We start from the raw sequence: 17,255 nt of genomic DNA on the forward strand, positions 1-17,255 counted from the left end.
AAGTAGATGTAGAACCGAAAATTATCGAAGATTATTAGGAGAAACATTAGTAAAATCTATAATGAGTACAAAAAATACTAACAACTCGAAACAAATAACATAATATATTTCAACTATAATATTAGAGATCAAAATATAATTATAAAATTAAAATAAATCCACTTGATTAATTCTAAAAACCCTTCAAACTGATCAAACTGGAAAGAACCGATCGAGCCCTATTGTGCCACTTGATTGACTGAAATTGGCTAACTAATCAACAAAAACCATCAATCCAACCAATCAACTGAAATTGACCAAATGGTTAATTGTTTGGTTGAGATTTTAGAATCCTGATAAACTGCAAATCTTAAAAAAACCAACATATTCCTCAAAAACCCAAAATTACATAGTATTTGTTGACACATCTGTCTGGTGTCTTCATGTATCCTAGGCTTTATTCGATACCAATCCAATCCTGTTCCTTTTTGCATGTTGAAGATTCTCGCGTCCAAAATCACATGGTTGTGCACACTCGGATTTGCAGTTAGGGCAATCATCAAATGCATCTGCAGAGGCGATGCAAACATCGTCATGAACATATCAGGCCGGTTCCTCTTTGCACGCGTACCCTGGCGAAACTTTGATAACTGCAATGTCGCTTGAAGGGTTGAGGTAAAACTGCGTGTTCTGCCATAACCAATATTGTTTATGCAGCACCGAATACAAGTGTTCCTTTCACTCAAGTTACTGGAATTGGTTCTGCAGGATCATATATCAGGCGAAAGTGAAAGAAAGAAACCAGGCAGTGCTTTCTGGTTTTGTAGACCTCCATCGTTTAACCTCGTCACTATAAATTCATTCGATACACATGGAATGGGTTGTTTACTCTTTTGGAGATTGATCTAAGCAATCGTTGTTATACGTTGTCGTGGGGATAAACAATGTATCAAATAAAAGTTTCTCTCAACTCGTTCTGGTTTGAGACATGAACAGCAGCCTCATTTTGCATTGACGTCTCATTCTTTTTCCGGCGAGCCGATTTATCAGTACCTTCTATTCTTCATGGTGACCTGACGCAACGTATAGCGTTCATGGAATTTAGGGTTCTCAGGACCTAAGATTATAGCTCTAAAACAGTAGGAAAATAGATAAAGAAAACTCTAATATTTTTTGAACAGTTTGTAATTCAATAATCTAATAAAAAAAAACAACACACCAACTGATCCATAACACGTTTCACGTCATGCCTCAGAAACATTTTCTTCAAAGCCTTGCCATAGCCATGTAGGATGAAATTCTTGTCCGCTAGAATACACAGGTGCTGTCTGTTTTATTGAATAGAAAGGTGATGATGCTATAAGCACAAAATTATTGGCGCTAGGCACATTGCTCGCCAACGAATATTTGCCTAAAAGGCTATCTCCTCCCTTTTCCCATTGAAGAATGAGCGGATCGCTGGAAGCTCTCAGTATTTTCTCTTGCATTTATGCACCCAGGGATAATAATTGAAACCATACCCCGGAGATGCATAATTCTCTTTCCGAATACCATCCTAATAGATCTTGTCTTGGGCTGTTTAGTTTCGTAGTGATAAATGAAACTAGGAGGTAGAACACTTCAGATTGCGGTAGAATAGTAAATTACCGACCTCTTTAGGTCGGTAATTTATTGATCTAGAACCAAATCCAAATTAGATTTTATTTACATTGATTAAATCAAACTCGGTTAAACCCTGATAGAATCAATATAAAGAATTTTTTTAAAAAATAAATTTATATTTGAAATTGACCTGGTAATCTGACCTTCACACGGGTATGACGGACAACTATGCTTAGAGGCCCGTGGAAGGTAATTCTCAAGCTGGTATCTAGTAAAGTAGCTCTAATGATATTTGAATCAGCACGTTTATCAAAGAATCTGCTCATGGGTTGGACGTACATATCCAAGATATGAAAAATCAATTTATCATGTCATCTACTGTTGCCGCTCGAGAAAGCTTTTATTACAGTCTCATAACGTTATATGGCGATTACCTTATTCATGGAAATGAATCACTGATATCAAGCTTATTTCATAATGTAATTACAGTTATTTTTTTATATTAAAATACATGTTAATAATATATTTTTTATTTTTTAAAAATTATTTTTAATATCAGCATATTAAAATTATTTAAAAATACTAAAAACATATTAATTTAAAATTAATAAAAAAATTTCAAGTTTTTTCAAAAAACACTTTTTAAACATAAACATGCACTGGTCCGTCACCAACATGAAGATGAACTGTTTTTTGACTCAATAAGATTCTTGTCTATATTTAGAGGTTTTGAATTGCCTATCAACTGTGGTCAAATTCAATCTGGGAAAAGAAACTCAAACAATGGGAAACAAGATCATCCAATTCCAAGGGATATTTTCTATCTGGTGAATGCATATTCTCCTTCATTTAAGTCTGATCTTACTCATTCCAAGAAGCGCCCAGCATCCTTGCCATGAAGCTATACCTATCAGCAGCTTCGTCGATCTGTGGAACAAGAGCCAAATGTTAATAACTGGTAAGGGGGAGGTATAGGACCCAAGATTTAATGCGATGATTACCTTTTTTTGAGTTGGGCGTCCAGCTCCATGTCCAGCCTTACACTCAATGCGACCTATTATCGGATTTGTCTGAGGACTATTCTCCAAGCTCGTGCACAAAATATATTGCATGGTCTGAAGGAAAAGGTTGGACGAATTTTCAGAAGGGTGGAAAGCAGATGCAACCAAGTTGATAAGATATATGGCAACCCTAACTTAATGAAAAGTTACTATTTGAGAACTCACAGCCAACAGCTTCAGAGAGTGTAATGGCACAACTCGATCATCATGATCAGCAGTCAATATCATGGTAGGTGGGTACTGTGAAGGTTGTTCAGGATGTTGTTCCCATGGTCTGCGAACATTATGCAGCGGCGAGTACCTGGGAAAGGATGTCATCTGAGACTTTTCGTTGCAAGACTAAAGAATACTGATGATGCCAAGTAGATAACTTACCCAAAAAAATGTTCAGTGACAACCAACAAACTCTAAGATGCTATAATGCAATTTCAACTCGAGAAGAAGCTCATGACATCTAAAGAAGAAGGCTTATGATCTCAAAAACCATAATCTCAAATTACCATTGTCTGAGTTGCTTAATGAATGAGATTAGAGGCTAGCAGTTTCATGGAGATGGTAGTAAGAACGTCGGCAATCATCAACATCTTGGCAATGCACTTTAAAGAAGTTGGGAATCAAATTGGCTAAGATATAGTTTAAATTAATGGCCTAGCAAGAAGATCTATTTTGTGCTGCAATTGATGGTTTTTAAATGCCAGACAACTGTTATGGATCCAACCCTGCAGTGTCGGACCCAGACTTTTAGAATAAAAAGATGTCACTAGATTCTTATACTAAATTCAACTCACTTGATTAGCCAACCAAACTCTTCCTTCTTGTCTGAACAGCCATAGTCAGAAGTCCATGCATGACCTAAAGAGGAAAGTTCAGCAAAAAATCAATATAAAAATGATGGTTATTACTTATTAGTGCCATAGGAAATCAGCTACCTATAGTGAACTTGTGAAATCGCAGCATGTCCATAACACCAACATGAGCCAGAGCACAACCAAACAGATCAGGTCGCTGCCACACACAATTTAATAAACACACTTAATACAACTATATTAGAAGATGAAAACAAAAAACCCAATAAAAAAAATGAATCAGCTTTCCACCTGATTTATGCAGGCCCCAACAAGAAGCCCGCCATTGCTGCCACCTTCAATGCACAACTTCTTTGGTTGGGTATAGCCAGCAGATACAAGATATTCAGAAACAGAAATGAAGTCATCAAAGCAATTCTGCTTTCTGGCAAGTGAGCCTGCTTTATGCCATTCCTCACCATATTCTCCACCACCACGAATGTTTGCAATGCAGAAAACAGCACCTAAATGCCTGGTCAGTACCATGCGACTGACATTAAATGATGGTGTAATACTAATATTAAATCCCCCATACCCATATAACAAACATGGGTGCGACCCATCCAACTTTATATTCTTCTTGGCAACGATAAACGTTGGTATCTTGGTATCATCCTTGCTAGTCACAAAAAGCTGGTATCAAAGAAACCAGTCAAATAGGAACCGAAGACAAACATTACAAGGAGAGGGCAGATGATGAATATGTTAAATTTAATTTGAAGGAAAAAGACATCATTTAATTTCCACCAGAATAAGGAAATGAGAGAGAGAGCATCAACTAAATAGAACAGTATAGAAAAGAGCATTAACTAAATATCCACCCCCTGTGGGCACTAGTAAAAGAGAAAAAAGATTATTCCTGGATATCATTTTGCAATTTAAACTTGAATCGATCTACTCAAAACACTACTTAATGCTACAAAAATGTAAGCAGCAAATAGTCACCTGATCCACATAGAACTCTGTACGATCAAATCCTGGCACACTAATTTCACGAAATATCTTCAAATCCGGAACACCAGTGTCTAAATTGCATTGATATATTATACGGGGGGTGAGAAAACTGGTAAACCCAATAAATACTGTACTATCCTTTCGCTCTGCAGATATCCCAGTAACTGAACCAATGTCAATTGGTAATTGATGCAGTAGAGATCCTGTTTTCAAATCCCTTATTTGTAGAACATGCTTCACATCACTCAAGTAACTGACAATCATTTTATCACCATCAACAGCATATGCTGATTCCAGGACATCCTTTTCAGATTCTGGGATAACATCTATCCAACTACTAGGCTCCTTCAAATCGACCCGGACTATTTTATTTTTAGGGGCATCTTTATTAGTCAAAAAAGTAAATGATGTGCCATCATTTGCAATCTCATGATACCGTGCATCAAAGTTATCAATAAGCTTAGTAAATGGGAGCAGGCTTTCTCCTCCCTTGAAACCTTCAAGGCCATCAGAAAATGCAGACATATCACAGTAGTATACTTTGTTGACAGGATCGCAGCCCTCACCAATATATAAGAGAAGATACTGCAGAATAACATATAAAATGATGTCAACTTGAAAGAACTTCAAACAGAAATGCTTTCCGCATTCTATTCATGTGCCATAAAAGAAAAAAATAGAGTAAGTTATTCAGAAAACAAATACTTATATAAACATTCACAATATACTTTTCCATCATCTGTCACACCAGCTCCAAACACATATTTGGGGTTTTCAGGATCTCTCCAGCATAGTATATCTTCGGATTGATTCTTTCCCATGAAATGATAGTATAGCTCATGATAAAGATTAGAATTAGTCTCTGTCCCAGCATCTAAGTTTTCTCCCTCTCTGCATAATAAATTCAATTTTATTCAATCAATACATAACGTAAGACATCATCTACTATTATTGCTCAAACAATTCCTAATTCAAAACGATTTGATGGATTCAACGTTCATTCATCTCACATTACACCCAGATAACCGAATGCATAACTAGAGTACAAACCGAACACTCTTTCTAATCAATTAGAGTTCCCCGAGTATAACTTGAGTTTCGTATCTAAACCAGCAACATTCTCCTAACATTTCCCCCCAACTTTGTTACAGTCAAGCAGCATTTTACTTGAAATGTCAAGGCCATACAAAATGATTACATACTTGGGAGTCGGATAACGGCTATAGAAGAACCCTTTGCCATCATGAGTCCAATTAATACTGGTAAACTTAACCTGCATCATCAAATATCATAAAAAACAAAAAGCTCATAGCAACAACCAAATCAAAATTGATCTCAGAAATGAAACAAATTCTCACCCAATTTAAAGTATCAGCCTCAACTATCTTATCATCGATGCGCATAACTTTAATCGTAACCCAGTCACTTCCGCTCTTACTAATCCCATAAGCCAAGTACTTAGCATCCTCGCTAACCGAAAGCGTATAGCTATTCAATGACACCGTCCCATCCTCACTTAGCTCATTTGGATCCAGCAAAACCTCTGCCTCTCCCTCTAAACTATCCTGTAACCAACCCCAGAACATCAGCACCAATAATTTCCCAAAAAAAATTAAAAAATCATAAAAAAATCGAATTATAGCTCGTAAAACCTGCACATAGAGGACGTCTTGAGCCTGAAGCCCAGTATTATGAAAGTAAAAATACTTGTTCCCTCGCTTAGACGGCGCATCATATCGCGGGTGATCAAATAACTTGGTGATTGTTTCACGAAGTTTTTCTCTCGTATCGCATACCTTTAACACTGATTCTGTCAATTTTACTTGCTCCTGAACAAATTCTTTTACCTCCTCTGCATCAGGATCTTCAAGCCTGCCAAGCCAAATACACCAATTAATTTCTCATAGGTTCAGCTTTTTGCTCATAATGGATTTGAATTTTCGGCAAGAGTTTAATTACCATCGATAAGGATCTGCGATTTTTACACCATGGTAATCGTCAATTACAGTGTCGTCTCGGCGAACGATTGGATACTGTAAAGGCTTGTCGAGTGCTGAGATGGTAGCCATGGTCTTGGTCTTGGTCTTGGTCTTGACGAGCAAATACTTCGGGACTGGAGAGGTTTGTTTTTCGCGGTTGTTGTTTGGCAAAGTGGAGTAAAGAATGGGAGGGGAGGGGTGTTTTTAAAGTGTCTATGAACCCGGACCGGCTTTTTTACGAGTCAATCCAATGATCCGAGACTTAGCTCCTATTTAGCATTGTGTTTCCAAGGATTAGGTGAATTTTTTAAAAGAAAATAATTTAAAAATTAATTTTTTATTTTTTTAAATCATTTTAATATGTAAATATTAAAAATAATTAAAAAATATTATTTTAATATATTTTTAAATAAAAATTATTATTATAACATTTTCAAACACCCCTTTAACATGTTCATAACGCAGACAGGCTAAAAAAACATTCATGGTCTTTTCAATACAGGTTCAAATCCTATTAGACATCCAGAATACAACTCAAGCTGCGTTTAACAAAAAAAATTGATACTGATTAACCCTTTTAAGACTTGATTGATTGAACCATATCAATTTTTAAATATTAAAAAAACTAAAATGAAGCCGTTTTTGTCCATCATTAAAAATGTAAGATAAGAATTGAATGGACATAAGATTGATGCAATGATTTGGAAGTCAAATCCTAAATCAAATCGAACAATTGTACCACTTCGAGTATAATATTGCTATCGATTATGATTATTAAGTAATATTTAATATTTTTATATTTCAAAAACATTTTAATAAAGATTTAAATATTTTTTTTCAAATTAATAATTTTTTAGTGTTTTTATATTATTTTGAAGTTTGATTTTAAAAATAATTTTTAAAAAATAAAAAAATATATTATATTAATATATTTATAAGTAAAAAATATTTTAAAAAACAATTGTAATTACACTTTTAAATATTAAAAAAAAAAAAAAGGAGAAGTGCTTTTTGTGGATGGAAAGCGTCATATATACTTCTTTAATTTCTTCATGTAAAGTTCACAAACATATGAAAAATTGGAAATAACCAAACATGCAGTTGATTCGTTACAAGGTTTTAGATTATGGGATTCATTCAACAATGTCGTTTCGTGCATAAAATGTTGAGTTTAAGTCCTTTGTGTCTGCGCACAGAGGAGAGTACACTAAAATCCGAGGACAATACAAAAAATTAAAGATTATAAAAGTACACGGTTATAAAAAGCAAATCTCTTTGTTTTCTTTTGAATTTTAATAAAATGAAATCATAAAGCAGCACCGACTTATGAGAAAAACGAAATATTCTATATTAGTCTTCTTGTTAGTTAGTTAAATACGATTGAGTTAGAAAATATATAAACTACGAGGAAATACTTGAATTTTTTTTTTTTTTTTGTAAAATAGTAGTTTGACTTAATTTGTCTTATTTATTGAGTTAGAAAATGATGATTTCGTTTGATTATTTTATTTTATTTTATTTATAAAAAAAAGGGTCAACCCTCCCAATTGATACCCGGGTCTTGCCTTGAATACCGTCTAACACCATGCTCCTAAATTGATTGGTTTTCAAATACAAAATTAATTTAATTTTTTCCTGAAAATAAGAAGCGGTCCGGTCCCGTCCCGTCTATGGGAGAAAGTAACTTTCCCTAGATTTTTCTCTCGAAAAAACATGGCAACATAATATACCAGAAATGTCGTCTGAATAGACCGAACTCCACAAAATCCCCGAAGCGCCCAGCCTTTTCAAACCAAACGGCAACGTAAGAATGGCGTAACCATGTTCTCATTCCATCGCCACGCAATTCTCACCCATCGCCCCCACACTGCCCCCTGATAAAAGGAACCCCTCTCTTATTCTTCACTTCAAGTAACTCGACACCAACCTCTCGAAGTAAACCTCTTCGACTCCGAAGTCTCTTCTCGTCAAGAACAAGACCAATGGGTTCCCTCCCAGCTCTTAACCTACCATTACAGTATCCAACCGCTCGCCGAGACGACTCTGTAATTGATGATTACCATGGTGTAAAAATCGCTGATCCTTATAGATGGTAATTAACTCAACATCATTCTCGGTGCAAAAGCTGGCCCGATAAGAGTAAAAAGAATTGAATGTTCGAAATGTTAATGTATGTTTGGTGTTTTTTGGCTTGGCAGGCTTGAAGATCCTGATGCAGAGGAAGTAAAAGAGTTTGTACAGGAACAAGTTACATTGACAGAATCAGTATTAAAGACATGCGATACAAGAGAAAAACTTCATGAAAAAATCACCAAGTTATTTGATCACCCACGATATTATGTGCCGTTTAAGCGAGGGAACAAGTATTTTTACTTTCATAATACTGGGCTTCAGGCTCAAGACGTCCTCTATGTGCAGGTTTTACGAGCTAGAGTTCGAGTTTTTTATGGCATTGTTTTTGTTTTTTAAAGATTGGTGCTGATGTTTTTGTCCTGATTGGTTACAGGATTGTTTAGAGGGAGAGCCAGAGGTTTTACTTGATCCTAATGGATTTAGTGAGGATGGGACAGTGTCGTTGAATACACTTTCGATCAGTGAGGATGCTAAGTACTTGGCTTATGGACTTAGTACAAGTGGGAGTGATTGGATTACAATTAAAGTTATGCATGTTGAGGATAAGATAGTTGAGGCTGATACTGTAAATTGGGTGAGACTTTGTTTCAATCTTAAGATATATTTTGGCTTTGGTTTGTGCTTGTGGCTATGAGATTGTTTTTAACGTTATTCGATGGAGCAGGTTAAGTTTACCAGTATCGGTTGGACACATGACAGCAAGGGGTTTTTCTATAGCCGATACCCGGCTCCCAAGTATGTATTCAGTGTGCGTGTCATTTACTTTCTAGGAATTTTAAGAGGGAACCACCTATCCTATTCTAATTAAGTAGAGGGTGTGGCTGATTTAGGCAACTTTGAGAAATTTTTCAGAGTGTAATTGATTAGAATGGATAACTGTATAGAGTTTCAGTTATTTGGGTGTAAGGTGAGGTGAATGGAGAGTAAATGGATTGAATGATTTTGAATTGGTGATTGTGTTGAATCGTGTTTCTTCTTGAGTGATGGAATTGAGTTTATCATGCAGAGAGGGAGAAAACTTGGACGCTGGGACAGAGACTAATGCGAATCTTTATCATGAGCTATACCATCACTTTGTGGGTACGGATCAATCTGAAGATATACTATGCTGGAGAGATTCTGAAAACCCTAAACACATGTTTGGAGCTGGTGTGACAGATGATGGAAAGGTATATTGTGAATGTTCATGTATGTACTTGTTTTCTCGGTTATTTGCTTTATTTTTGTCGATTGAGAAGAATGAAGAAAGCACTCATGCGTTGTTCTGCAGTATCTTCTCCTATATATTACGGAGAATTGTGATCCAGTCAACAAAGTATACTACTGTGACATGTCTGCATTTTCTGATGGCCTTGAAGGTTTCAAGGGAGGAAAAAGCCTGCTCCCATTTATTAAACTTATTGATAACTTTGACGCCCAGTACCAACACATAGCAAATGATGACACTGAATTTACTTTCTTGACTAATAAAGATGCCCCCAAATATAAAGTAGTCCGGGTTGATTTGAAGGAGCCAGGTAGTTGGATTGATGTTGTTCCAGAATCTGGAAAAGATGTCCTCGAATCAGCATGTGCTGTTAATGGTGATAAAATGATTGTCAGTTACTTGAGAGATGTGAAGTATGTCTTACAGATAAGGGATTTGAAAACAGGATCTCTGCTGCATCAACTACCTATTGACATTGGTTCGGTTACAGGGATTTCTGCACGGCGCAAGGATAGTACAGTGTTTATAGGGTTCACTAGCTTTCTCACCCCTGGTATAATATATCAATGCAATTTAGACACTGGGGTTCCTGATATGAAGATATTTCGTGAAATTACTGTGCCTGGATTCGATCGCACAGAGTTCCAAGTGAATCAGGTGACTATGTTTTCTGTTTGCATTTTCCTACCATTAAATAGTGTTCAGATATCACCACCAGATCAATTTAAAGTATTTCTTTAGGAATAATCTCGACTGGGTTCTTTGATTCCAGGTTTTTGTGCCTAGCAAGGATGGTACCAAGATACCAATGTTTATTGTGGCCAAGAAGAATATAAAGTTGGATGGATCGCACCCATGTTTGTTATATGCCTATGGTGGATTTAACATTAGTCTGACACCGTCGTTTAGTGTCAGTCGCACTGTACTGACGAGGCATTTAGGTGCTGTCTTCTGCATTGCAAACATTCGTGGCGGCGGAGAATATGGTGAGGAATGGCATAAAGCAGGCTCACTTGCCAGAAAGCAGAGTTGCTTTGATGACTTCATTTCTGCTTCTGAATATCTTGTGACTGCTGGTTACACCCAACCAAAGAAGTTTTGCATTGAAGGCGGAAGCAACGGTGGGCTTCTTATCGGTGCTTGCATAAATCAGGTAGGAAGTTGATTACTTTGCCTGATTGTAACGTCGCCGTTTATTATAGCTGTATTCATTGTGCTATTACATTGTCTGTGGCAGCGACCTGATCTTTTTGGTTGTGCTCTGGCTCATGTTGGTGTTATGGACATGCTGCGATTCCACAAGTTTACCATAGGTAGCTGGCATCCTTGGGCTCTAACAATGATCATTTTTCGTCTCGATTCTTACTAATTGTTTTCTATAGGTCATGCTTGGACTTCTGACTTCGGCTGCTCAGACAAGAAGGAAGAGTTCGGTTGGTTAATCAAGTGAGTTGAGAATTTAGTATCAGAATCTAGCGGAACCCTCTTATGCCAATGCCAGCGCCCCTGTTCCTAGTCTGGAGTAGTGATCTGATGACATTTGGACACTGCTTTTGTTGTTTGACCTTCATGTTTTCCTTTCTCAGGTACTCGCCATTGCATAATGTCCGTAGACCATGGGAGCAACATCCTGAACAACCCTCTCAGTACCCATCAACGATGCTACTGACTGCTGATCATGACGACCGAGTTGTGCCGTTACACTCACTGAAGTTATTGGCTGTGAGTCCTCAACACCGATTGTTCTTTGAGTCGAATATTCTGTTCGGTCAATAATTTAGTTAGCCGAAAAGGTTATTACATTGTTTGTGCTCCTTCTCTCAAAATGTGTCCATCTTGTTCCCCCAGACCATGCAACATATTTTGTGCACGAGCTTGAAGAACAGCCCCCAGACCAATCCAATAATCGGCCGCATTGATTGTAAAGCTGGACATGGAGCTGGACGGCCAACTCAAAAATTGGTATTTGTTACATTAAATTTTAGGCCCTAATTATATCACCTCCTTATCACAAATTGCTGACTTTCTGCTCGTTCCGCAGATTGATCAAGCGGCTGATAGGTATAGCTTCATGGCAAAGATGGTCGGCGCTTCTTGGAATGAGTAGGATCCAGCTAGGGATTAAAATGGATATAATAATCGGGTTTTTCTGTGTATTTATATCGTCCTCATTTCCTATCAAATAAAAATTTAAAATTTTAAATATTATTCATTGAGTTTTGTATATTTATATGAATATGAACTATTATTTATTATTTAATATAAAATAAAATGATAATAGATACTTGAAGTATGTATATACATTAAAAAAAAAAACTTAGCTATATTTTAATTTCGACTTAAAATTGCCATCCTAACAAAGAAAAAATACAATTAAAAGATGGAAAACATTTAAACTACCTTCGACGATCCCGTTGTTTGAGTAGAGAGGACAAATAGCAAGCAATTTTGTCCAAATTGCAAGATTTGGTCCCAACCGTACATTATTACAGTTATATAAAAGAACACAGAAGATAGACATAAACATAGTTGGGATTGGGGTTTTGTTGACGTCATTAGTGTACATCAAATTTATTATTATTATTATTATTATTAATGCGGGTGTCCTAGATCAGCTTGTGCGCGTACCTTAACTAATTTTATATCCTAAAATTAATAATTATATAAAACTACAGTAATTTTAAGAATAAAATTCAAACTAATAATCTTCAAAAATTAAATTCAAAACCTATTCAATTAAGCTACCTTTGTAAAGGGTTTTATTAAATTTACTAATGGCTGCCATCAGTAGCTTGCTATGCTTACAGGTCGGCATGTCTCCTGATCAAGCTAAGGCAAAGCCTACATGCACTTGCAAATCTAATGGCTTTCCTATTTTTATTTTCACTTCGGTTGGTTTTGCTGTGTTAAAATTTCTTTACTTGGACGTTATGAGCCAGAGAAGGCTTATTAAAACCCCAGACAGACTGCACCCACCCATTTTGCTTTTTTTTTTTTTTTTTAATCATTGCCATTGCCAGCATCCCTGTTTCGTTGCCACAAATTGCTAAAGCTCTGCGGGATTGAAAGCTGTTTCAGAGGATTGCTTATGAACCGACATTAGATTGCTCTTCCAGGAACCAGCAAAGCTCGGATGATCTTGTGGCGAAATCATTCCATGCTAATTCTTTTCTTTGAGAATTAGTTTCACAGCTTACTTGTGTATCACAAAGCTCAGCATTTCAAGGTTTTGGTGGTCGGCGTGTTTGATATAATGAGCACTGATATTAAACCTGGCTAGATCCAACCGAGATTTATATTTTTAAAATCATTAGAAAAAACAAAAATTTAATATTGATTAATATTTAAAATGATCTTAATATACCCATTAATATATATTGCCAACCTAGTTAGTTTGTCATCATTTTTACGAACCATCAGGCAAAACTAACATTTACAGCGTAATGAATGAAACCATAACGAAAACCATAATCATTTTACACCCTTTCCACCATAATACTAACACATTTAATGTAATGAATACCAGACCAAAAATAATAAAATAATTATTTCAGCAGGTGAAAAAATAATACCCTCATCAATAGCTGGACCTAAACTCATCGCCAAAAGAAATTGAAGGTGGCCCAATTACCCTTCAAATTATAATTTATCTCTTATAGTTTATCAAAATAAAATAATTATCCCTATAATATCAAAACTAATAAAATAATTTTTTAAACATGGTTTATCATGTTTGATTTACCAAAAATATTTTTAAGGTCTACAAGAAGATAAAACAATAAGATAAATTTCTCATGAAGTCGATAATAGACCTAAATGACATAAAGAAAGAAGTAATATGCTTAGAATTATTGAACCGACTTAAATCCAGGGACTAAGTTGTAACTAACTCATTATATTATATTATGTTCCACGCGCCATAATAATTGAAAGAGAAAACCGCCTCTGTCCTTTTTGGTGGGGACTGTGTGAGCAAAGGCAACGGCAATAAGCAGAGAGATAAAGAGCAAAGACTTGGCCATGACTACAAACCTTTACTTGCTTTTCACTTCTTCAGTCTCTTCTCACTTTTATTTTCCTCATTCTAGTCCAGTTATCTTATCTCACCGGAGGAAATGTACGGTCCTGATTTGCTGTTCTAGTAATCTCTTTGATCCTGATCAATGGGGGATGTTTCGTCAGAGGATTGGATAGATCAAGTTAGCGAGAGGTTCGAGCTCGACAGTTACTGTTCAAGTGCGGATGTTAGCGGATCGGAGAGTGATACTTCTAGTAGTAGCTTCTCATGCCGCCGTTACGATGTCCAAGGTGGCGCTTCCACTTCTTTGACTTCTTCGACTCCTGATTTCGCCGGCAATTCCGCGTATTCTGCGCCTCTTCCGGTGATGCTGCCGGTTTCTGGTGGAAGATACGTTGCTATTCCGGAGGAGAAGGAAGAGAAACCGGAGAGTGACTTGTCCGGTTAGTCAATTAGTCCTTCCTGCTTACATTTAGAATTTTCTGTTATTTTTACCTATTTTTGAGATTTTTAACGGTTTTTTTGGTGAGATTTTTTTACCGTGATGGTATTGCTGGATGGAGCTTACTAATTTTAGTTTGACCAATCCGTTACTATCAACAGAGAGCGAAAGTTTGATTTTATTTTATTTTTTTGCTATTGCAGAAATCGAACTGATGAGGGAGCGTTTTGCTAAGCTGCTGCTCGGAGAAGACATGTCAGGTGGAGGACAGGGAATTTGCACCGCTGCCGCCATCTCCAATGCCATCACGAATCTTTCTGGTTAGTGAAAGAAGGGTAGAATTTCATTTTGTTATTATTTTTTTTACATTTGTTGTAATTAATTAGAGTTATATAACATATTTGACAGCGTCTGTGTTTGGGGAGCTATGGAAATTAGAGCCATTAGCGCCGCAGAAAAAGGCAATGTGGCAAAGAGAGATGGAATGGCTTTTATGCGTAAGTGATTCCATAGTAGAGCTTGTTCCGTCAATGCAAGAATTTCCTGGCGGGGGGACTTATGAGGTTATGGTGGCTCAGCCACGTTCGGATTTATACGTGAACCTTCCAGCACTAAAGAAGCTTGATGCTATGCTGAACAGCATTCTCGACTTGTTTTCTGAACCTGAATTTTACTATGTTGATCGTGGGATTGTAGTTGCTGGTGATGATGTTATTGAGGAGTATCCCGTGCCTTCCTCTTTCAGAAGACCACCAATCAGACAGGAAGGAAAATGGTGGCTTCCCTTTCCCAAAGTTCCACCGAATGGTTTGTCGGAAGAGTTAACAAAGAGGCTGCAGCAGTGTAGGGAATGCACAAGCCAGATCCTTAAGGCTGCCATGGCAATTAACAGTAGCGTGTTATCTGAGATGGAAATTCCTGATGCTTATTTTGAGAACTTGCCCAAGGTATAGGAACCCTGCTCTATTGAATTCCATTTGTGCTGGATGAATCAGTTGTGCATGTGAACGGATACTGCATGGTCAAAGTTATTGTATTAGTTTTACTTTCTGGATCTTTAGTTGCCACCTCATCCATGCCGAATAATTTCCTTTCCCACCTGCTGAACAATTTGATCTGAGGCTTTGTATCTGGTTTATATGCTGTCCCATATGTGAAAAATATTGCTGATGTGCTCATTTTTTTTAAAGAGGAGAGGGTAATGCCATTCCTTTATTTTGTTTTTCCGTCCTCTAGGCATCATCTTTCTTTAATTTACAAGCTGGCATTCTTGTTATGTGAATGACATATGCTTCATCTTCTTCTCTGAACCATCAAGTGGAATTGCAAATAGATTAGCTTCCACAAAGGGCACAATGCTGTTGCTTATGCAATGTCCTTTTGTTTCCTCTGAAATATGTTGTTAATTTTGGTTTTCGTGGCCTTTTCTGTTTTTACAGAGTGGAAAAGCTTGCTTAGGAAGAATCATGTATCACTACATAACTGCCAAACACTTTTCCCCAGATTATCTTCTGGATTACTTGGATGTGTCATCAGAATACGCCACTTTGGAAATAGCGAACCGGATAGAAGCTGCCACACATTTCTGGAGTGAAAAATACCTGAATAGGTACTTGGGTCGTGCAAGGGATAGGAGGTCATCATGGGGCGGCAAGGTGAAGGGCTTTGTTGGTGAAACACAAAAAAGGAAACTTCTAGCGAAACGAGCTGAAATTCTCATACATAACTTAAGGCTACGTTTTCCTGGCCTCCCACAGACTGCTTTGGACGTAAACAAGATCCAATATAACAAGGTATTGCCTGCACATTATTATCAATGCATTATAGCCCTTTTGCTCCTGTTTGTCAATGGTTCGTTTCCATTTTCATTGCACAACTATTTGTACGAACATGAGTGAAAAAAATTGTTTCTCAACTACAGGATGTAGGGTATGCTATTATTGAGAGCTATTCTAGGGTGATGGAAAGCTTGGCCTTCAACATAATGGCAAGAATTGATGATCTTCTATATGTGGATGATGCTACCAAGCAACGTGCAACAGCAGAGTCAGTATCTCCTTGTGTTCAGGGAAAGTTTAGTAGTAGACCATCTAAACAAAAGTCGATATCATCCAGCCATGTTTCATTTCAACACAGTTCCTCATCTTCAATGCCAACTGCTGGCTCCTCCGGTGAAGTAATTAGGATTCCTAATGGAAGGAAACACCATTCCTTGAAGAAGAGCAATTTAAGGGACTCGCTAGATCAGACGCTAGAAAAACTAACATTTTGATCTGGAGGAAAGAATATGAGAATCCTGCACTGCTAATTATGAATCTAGTTTAGATAGCTTGATCCACAAAGTGCAGCTGAAAGCTGGTCGTAGGTAGTGAAGGCAGTGGCACAGATTTGTCAACAATATGTATATTTCCTTCTTCAGAGATACAGCATAGGCATAGCTAATTATGGATGCAAACCGAGCTCTGGTTTCATTTGTTGGTTTCCTTGCGGGTTTTGTAGGTTGAATAGCTAGACTTTTGAGTGTCTTTTTATCTAGGACTAGACTGCAACTGCAGATATGGGATTTTGGGCTTCCTCAAACTTTCAAGGTAACAGGGTGGCTCATCTGAGCTTGTAAGAAACCCATGTTTGGGTTCAAAGAGGGCCTTCTATTTCAGGTTATCCAGAACGCTAAAGAAATGTTTCCGTGCAAGAAATCGAATCCATGGATTGAAGCTCTAAGTGGGCCTTGGGCTAAAGAATTAGAAAGTAATCTAGGGAGTTGGATATAATGGCAGATCGTCCTGCGACCTTCGGCCTATCTCTTGGGGTTGGTGTTCCAATACCCTGGGAATATTTATAAGTTTTTTTTCTCAGAGACTTGTATGGAATCACGGGCATATCTGTTGGTTGATGTTCAGGCATTACCACAAATTTGCCCATCTCAACCTTTGAGCTAGAAAATTGCCATTACTAAAACAAGGCACAAGGAACTTTTTACTGCTGGCAGCATGTAGAATTGTCTCTTGCATTTCCAAGACAATGCTGCATTAACT

General features: G+C 37.1%; 3 protein-coding genes across 3 annotated transcripts; 2 read left to right on the forward strand and 1 right to left on the reverse strand.

The window, feature by feature from the left end:
• Positions 1–2,257: 2,257 nt before the first annotated feature.
• Positions 2,258–6,610, reverse strand: LOC118041989 (uncharacterized). Its single transcript, XM_035049485.2, has 12 exons — positions 6,401–6,610; positions 6,094–6,313; positions 5,800–6,006; positions 5,644–5,714; positions 5,170–5,332; positions 4,433–5,026; positions 3,740–4,120; positions 3,572–3,647; positions 3,431–3,494; positions 2,808–2,943; positions 2,583–2,696; positions 2,258–2,508 (listed from the first exon to the last, which is right to left on the reverse strand). The coding sequence occupies exons 1-12, from the start codon at positions 6,508–6,510 to the stop codon at positions 2,443–2,445; spliced, it is 2,202 nt and encodes a 733-aa protein (XP_034905376.1). The 5' UTR covers positions 6,511–6,610; the 3' UTR covers positions 2,258–2,442.
• Positions 6,611–8,330: 1,720 nt separating this feature from the next.
• LOC118041995 (uncharacterized) lies at positions 8,331–11,963 on the forward strand. The gene is made up of 12 exons (XM_035049490.2): positions 8,331–8,512; positions 8,619–8,838; positions 8,927–9,127; positions 9,218–9,288; positions 9,560–9,722; positions 9,824–10,417; positions 10,533–10,913; positions 10,998–11,073; positions 11,143–11,206; positions 11,347–11,482; positions 11,609–11,722; positions 11,802–11,963. Exons 1-12 carry the CDS (start codon positions 8,403–8,405, stop codon positions 11,865–11,867), a joined length of 2,196 nt encoding a protein of 731 aa, XP_034905381.1. The 5' UTR covers positions 8,331–8,402; the 3' UTR covers positions 11,868–11,963.
• A 1,742-nt stretch (positions 11,964–13,705) lies between these two features.
• On the forward strand, positions 13,706–16,697 carry LOC118041987 (rop guanine nucleotide exchange factor 1). The gene is made up of 5 exons (XM_035049484.2): positions 13,706–14,221; positions 14,424–14,540; positions 14,629–15,167; positions 15,660–16,013; positions 16,142–16,697. Exons 1-5 carry the CDS (start codon positions 13,924–13,926, stop codon positions 16,490–16,492), a joined length of 1,659 nt encoding a protein of 552 aa, XP_034905375.1. The 5' UTR covers positions 13,706–13,923; the 3' UTR covers positions 16,493–16,697.
• The last annotated feature ends 558 nt before the right edge of the window (positions 16,698–17,255 follow it).

Source organism: Populus alba, chromosome 2 (assembly GCF_005239225.2).
Source record: "Populus alba chromosome 2, ASM523922v2, whole genome shotgun sequence".
NCBI lineage: Eukaryota > Viridiplantae > Streptophyta > Magnoliopsida > Malpighiales > Salicaceae > Populus > Populus alba.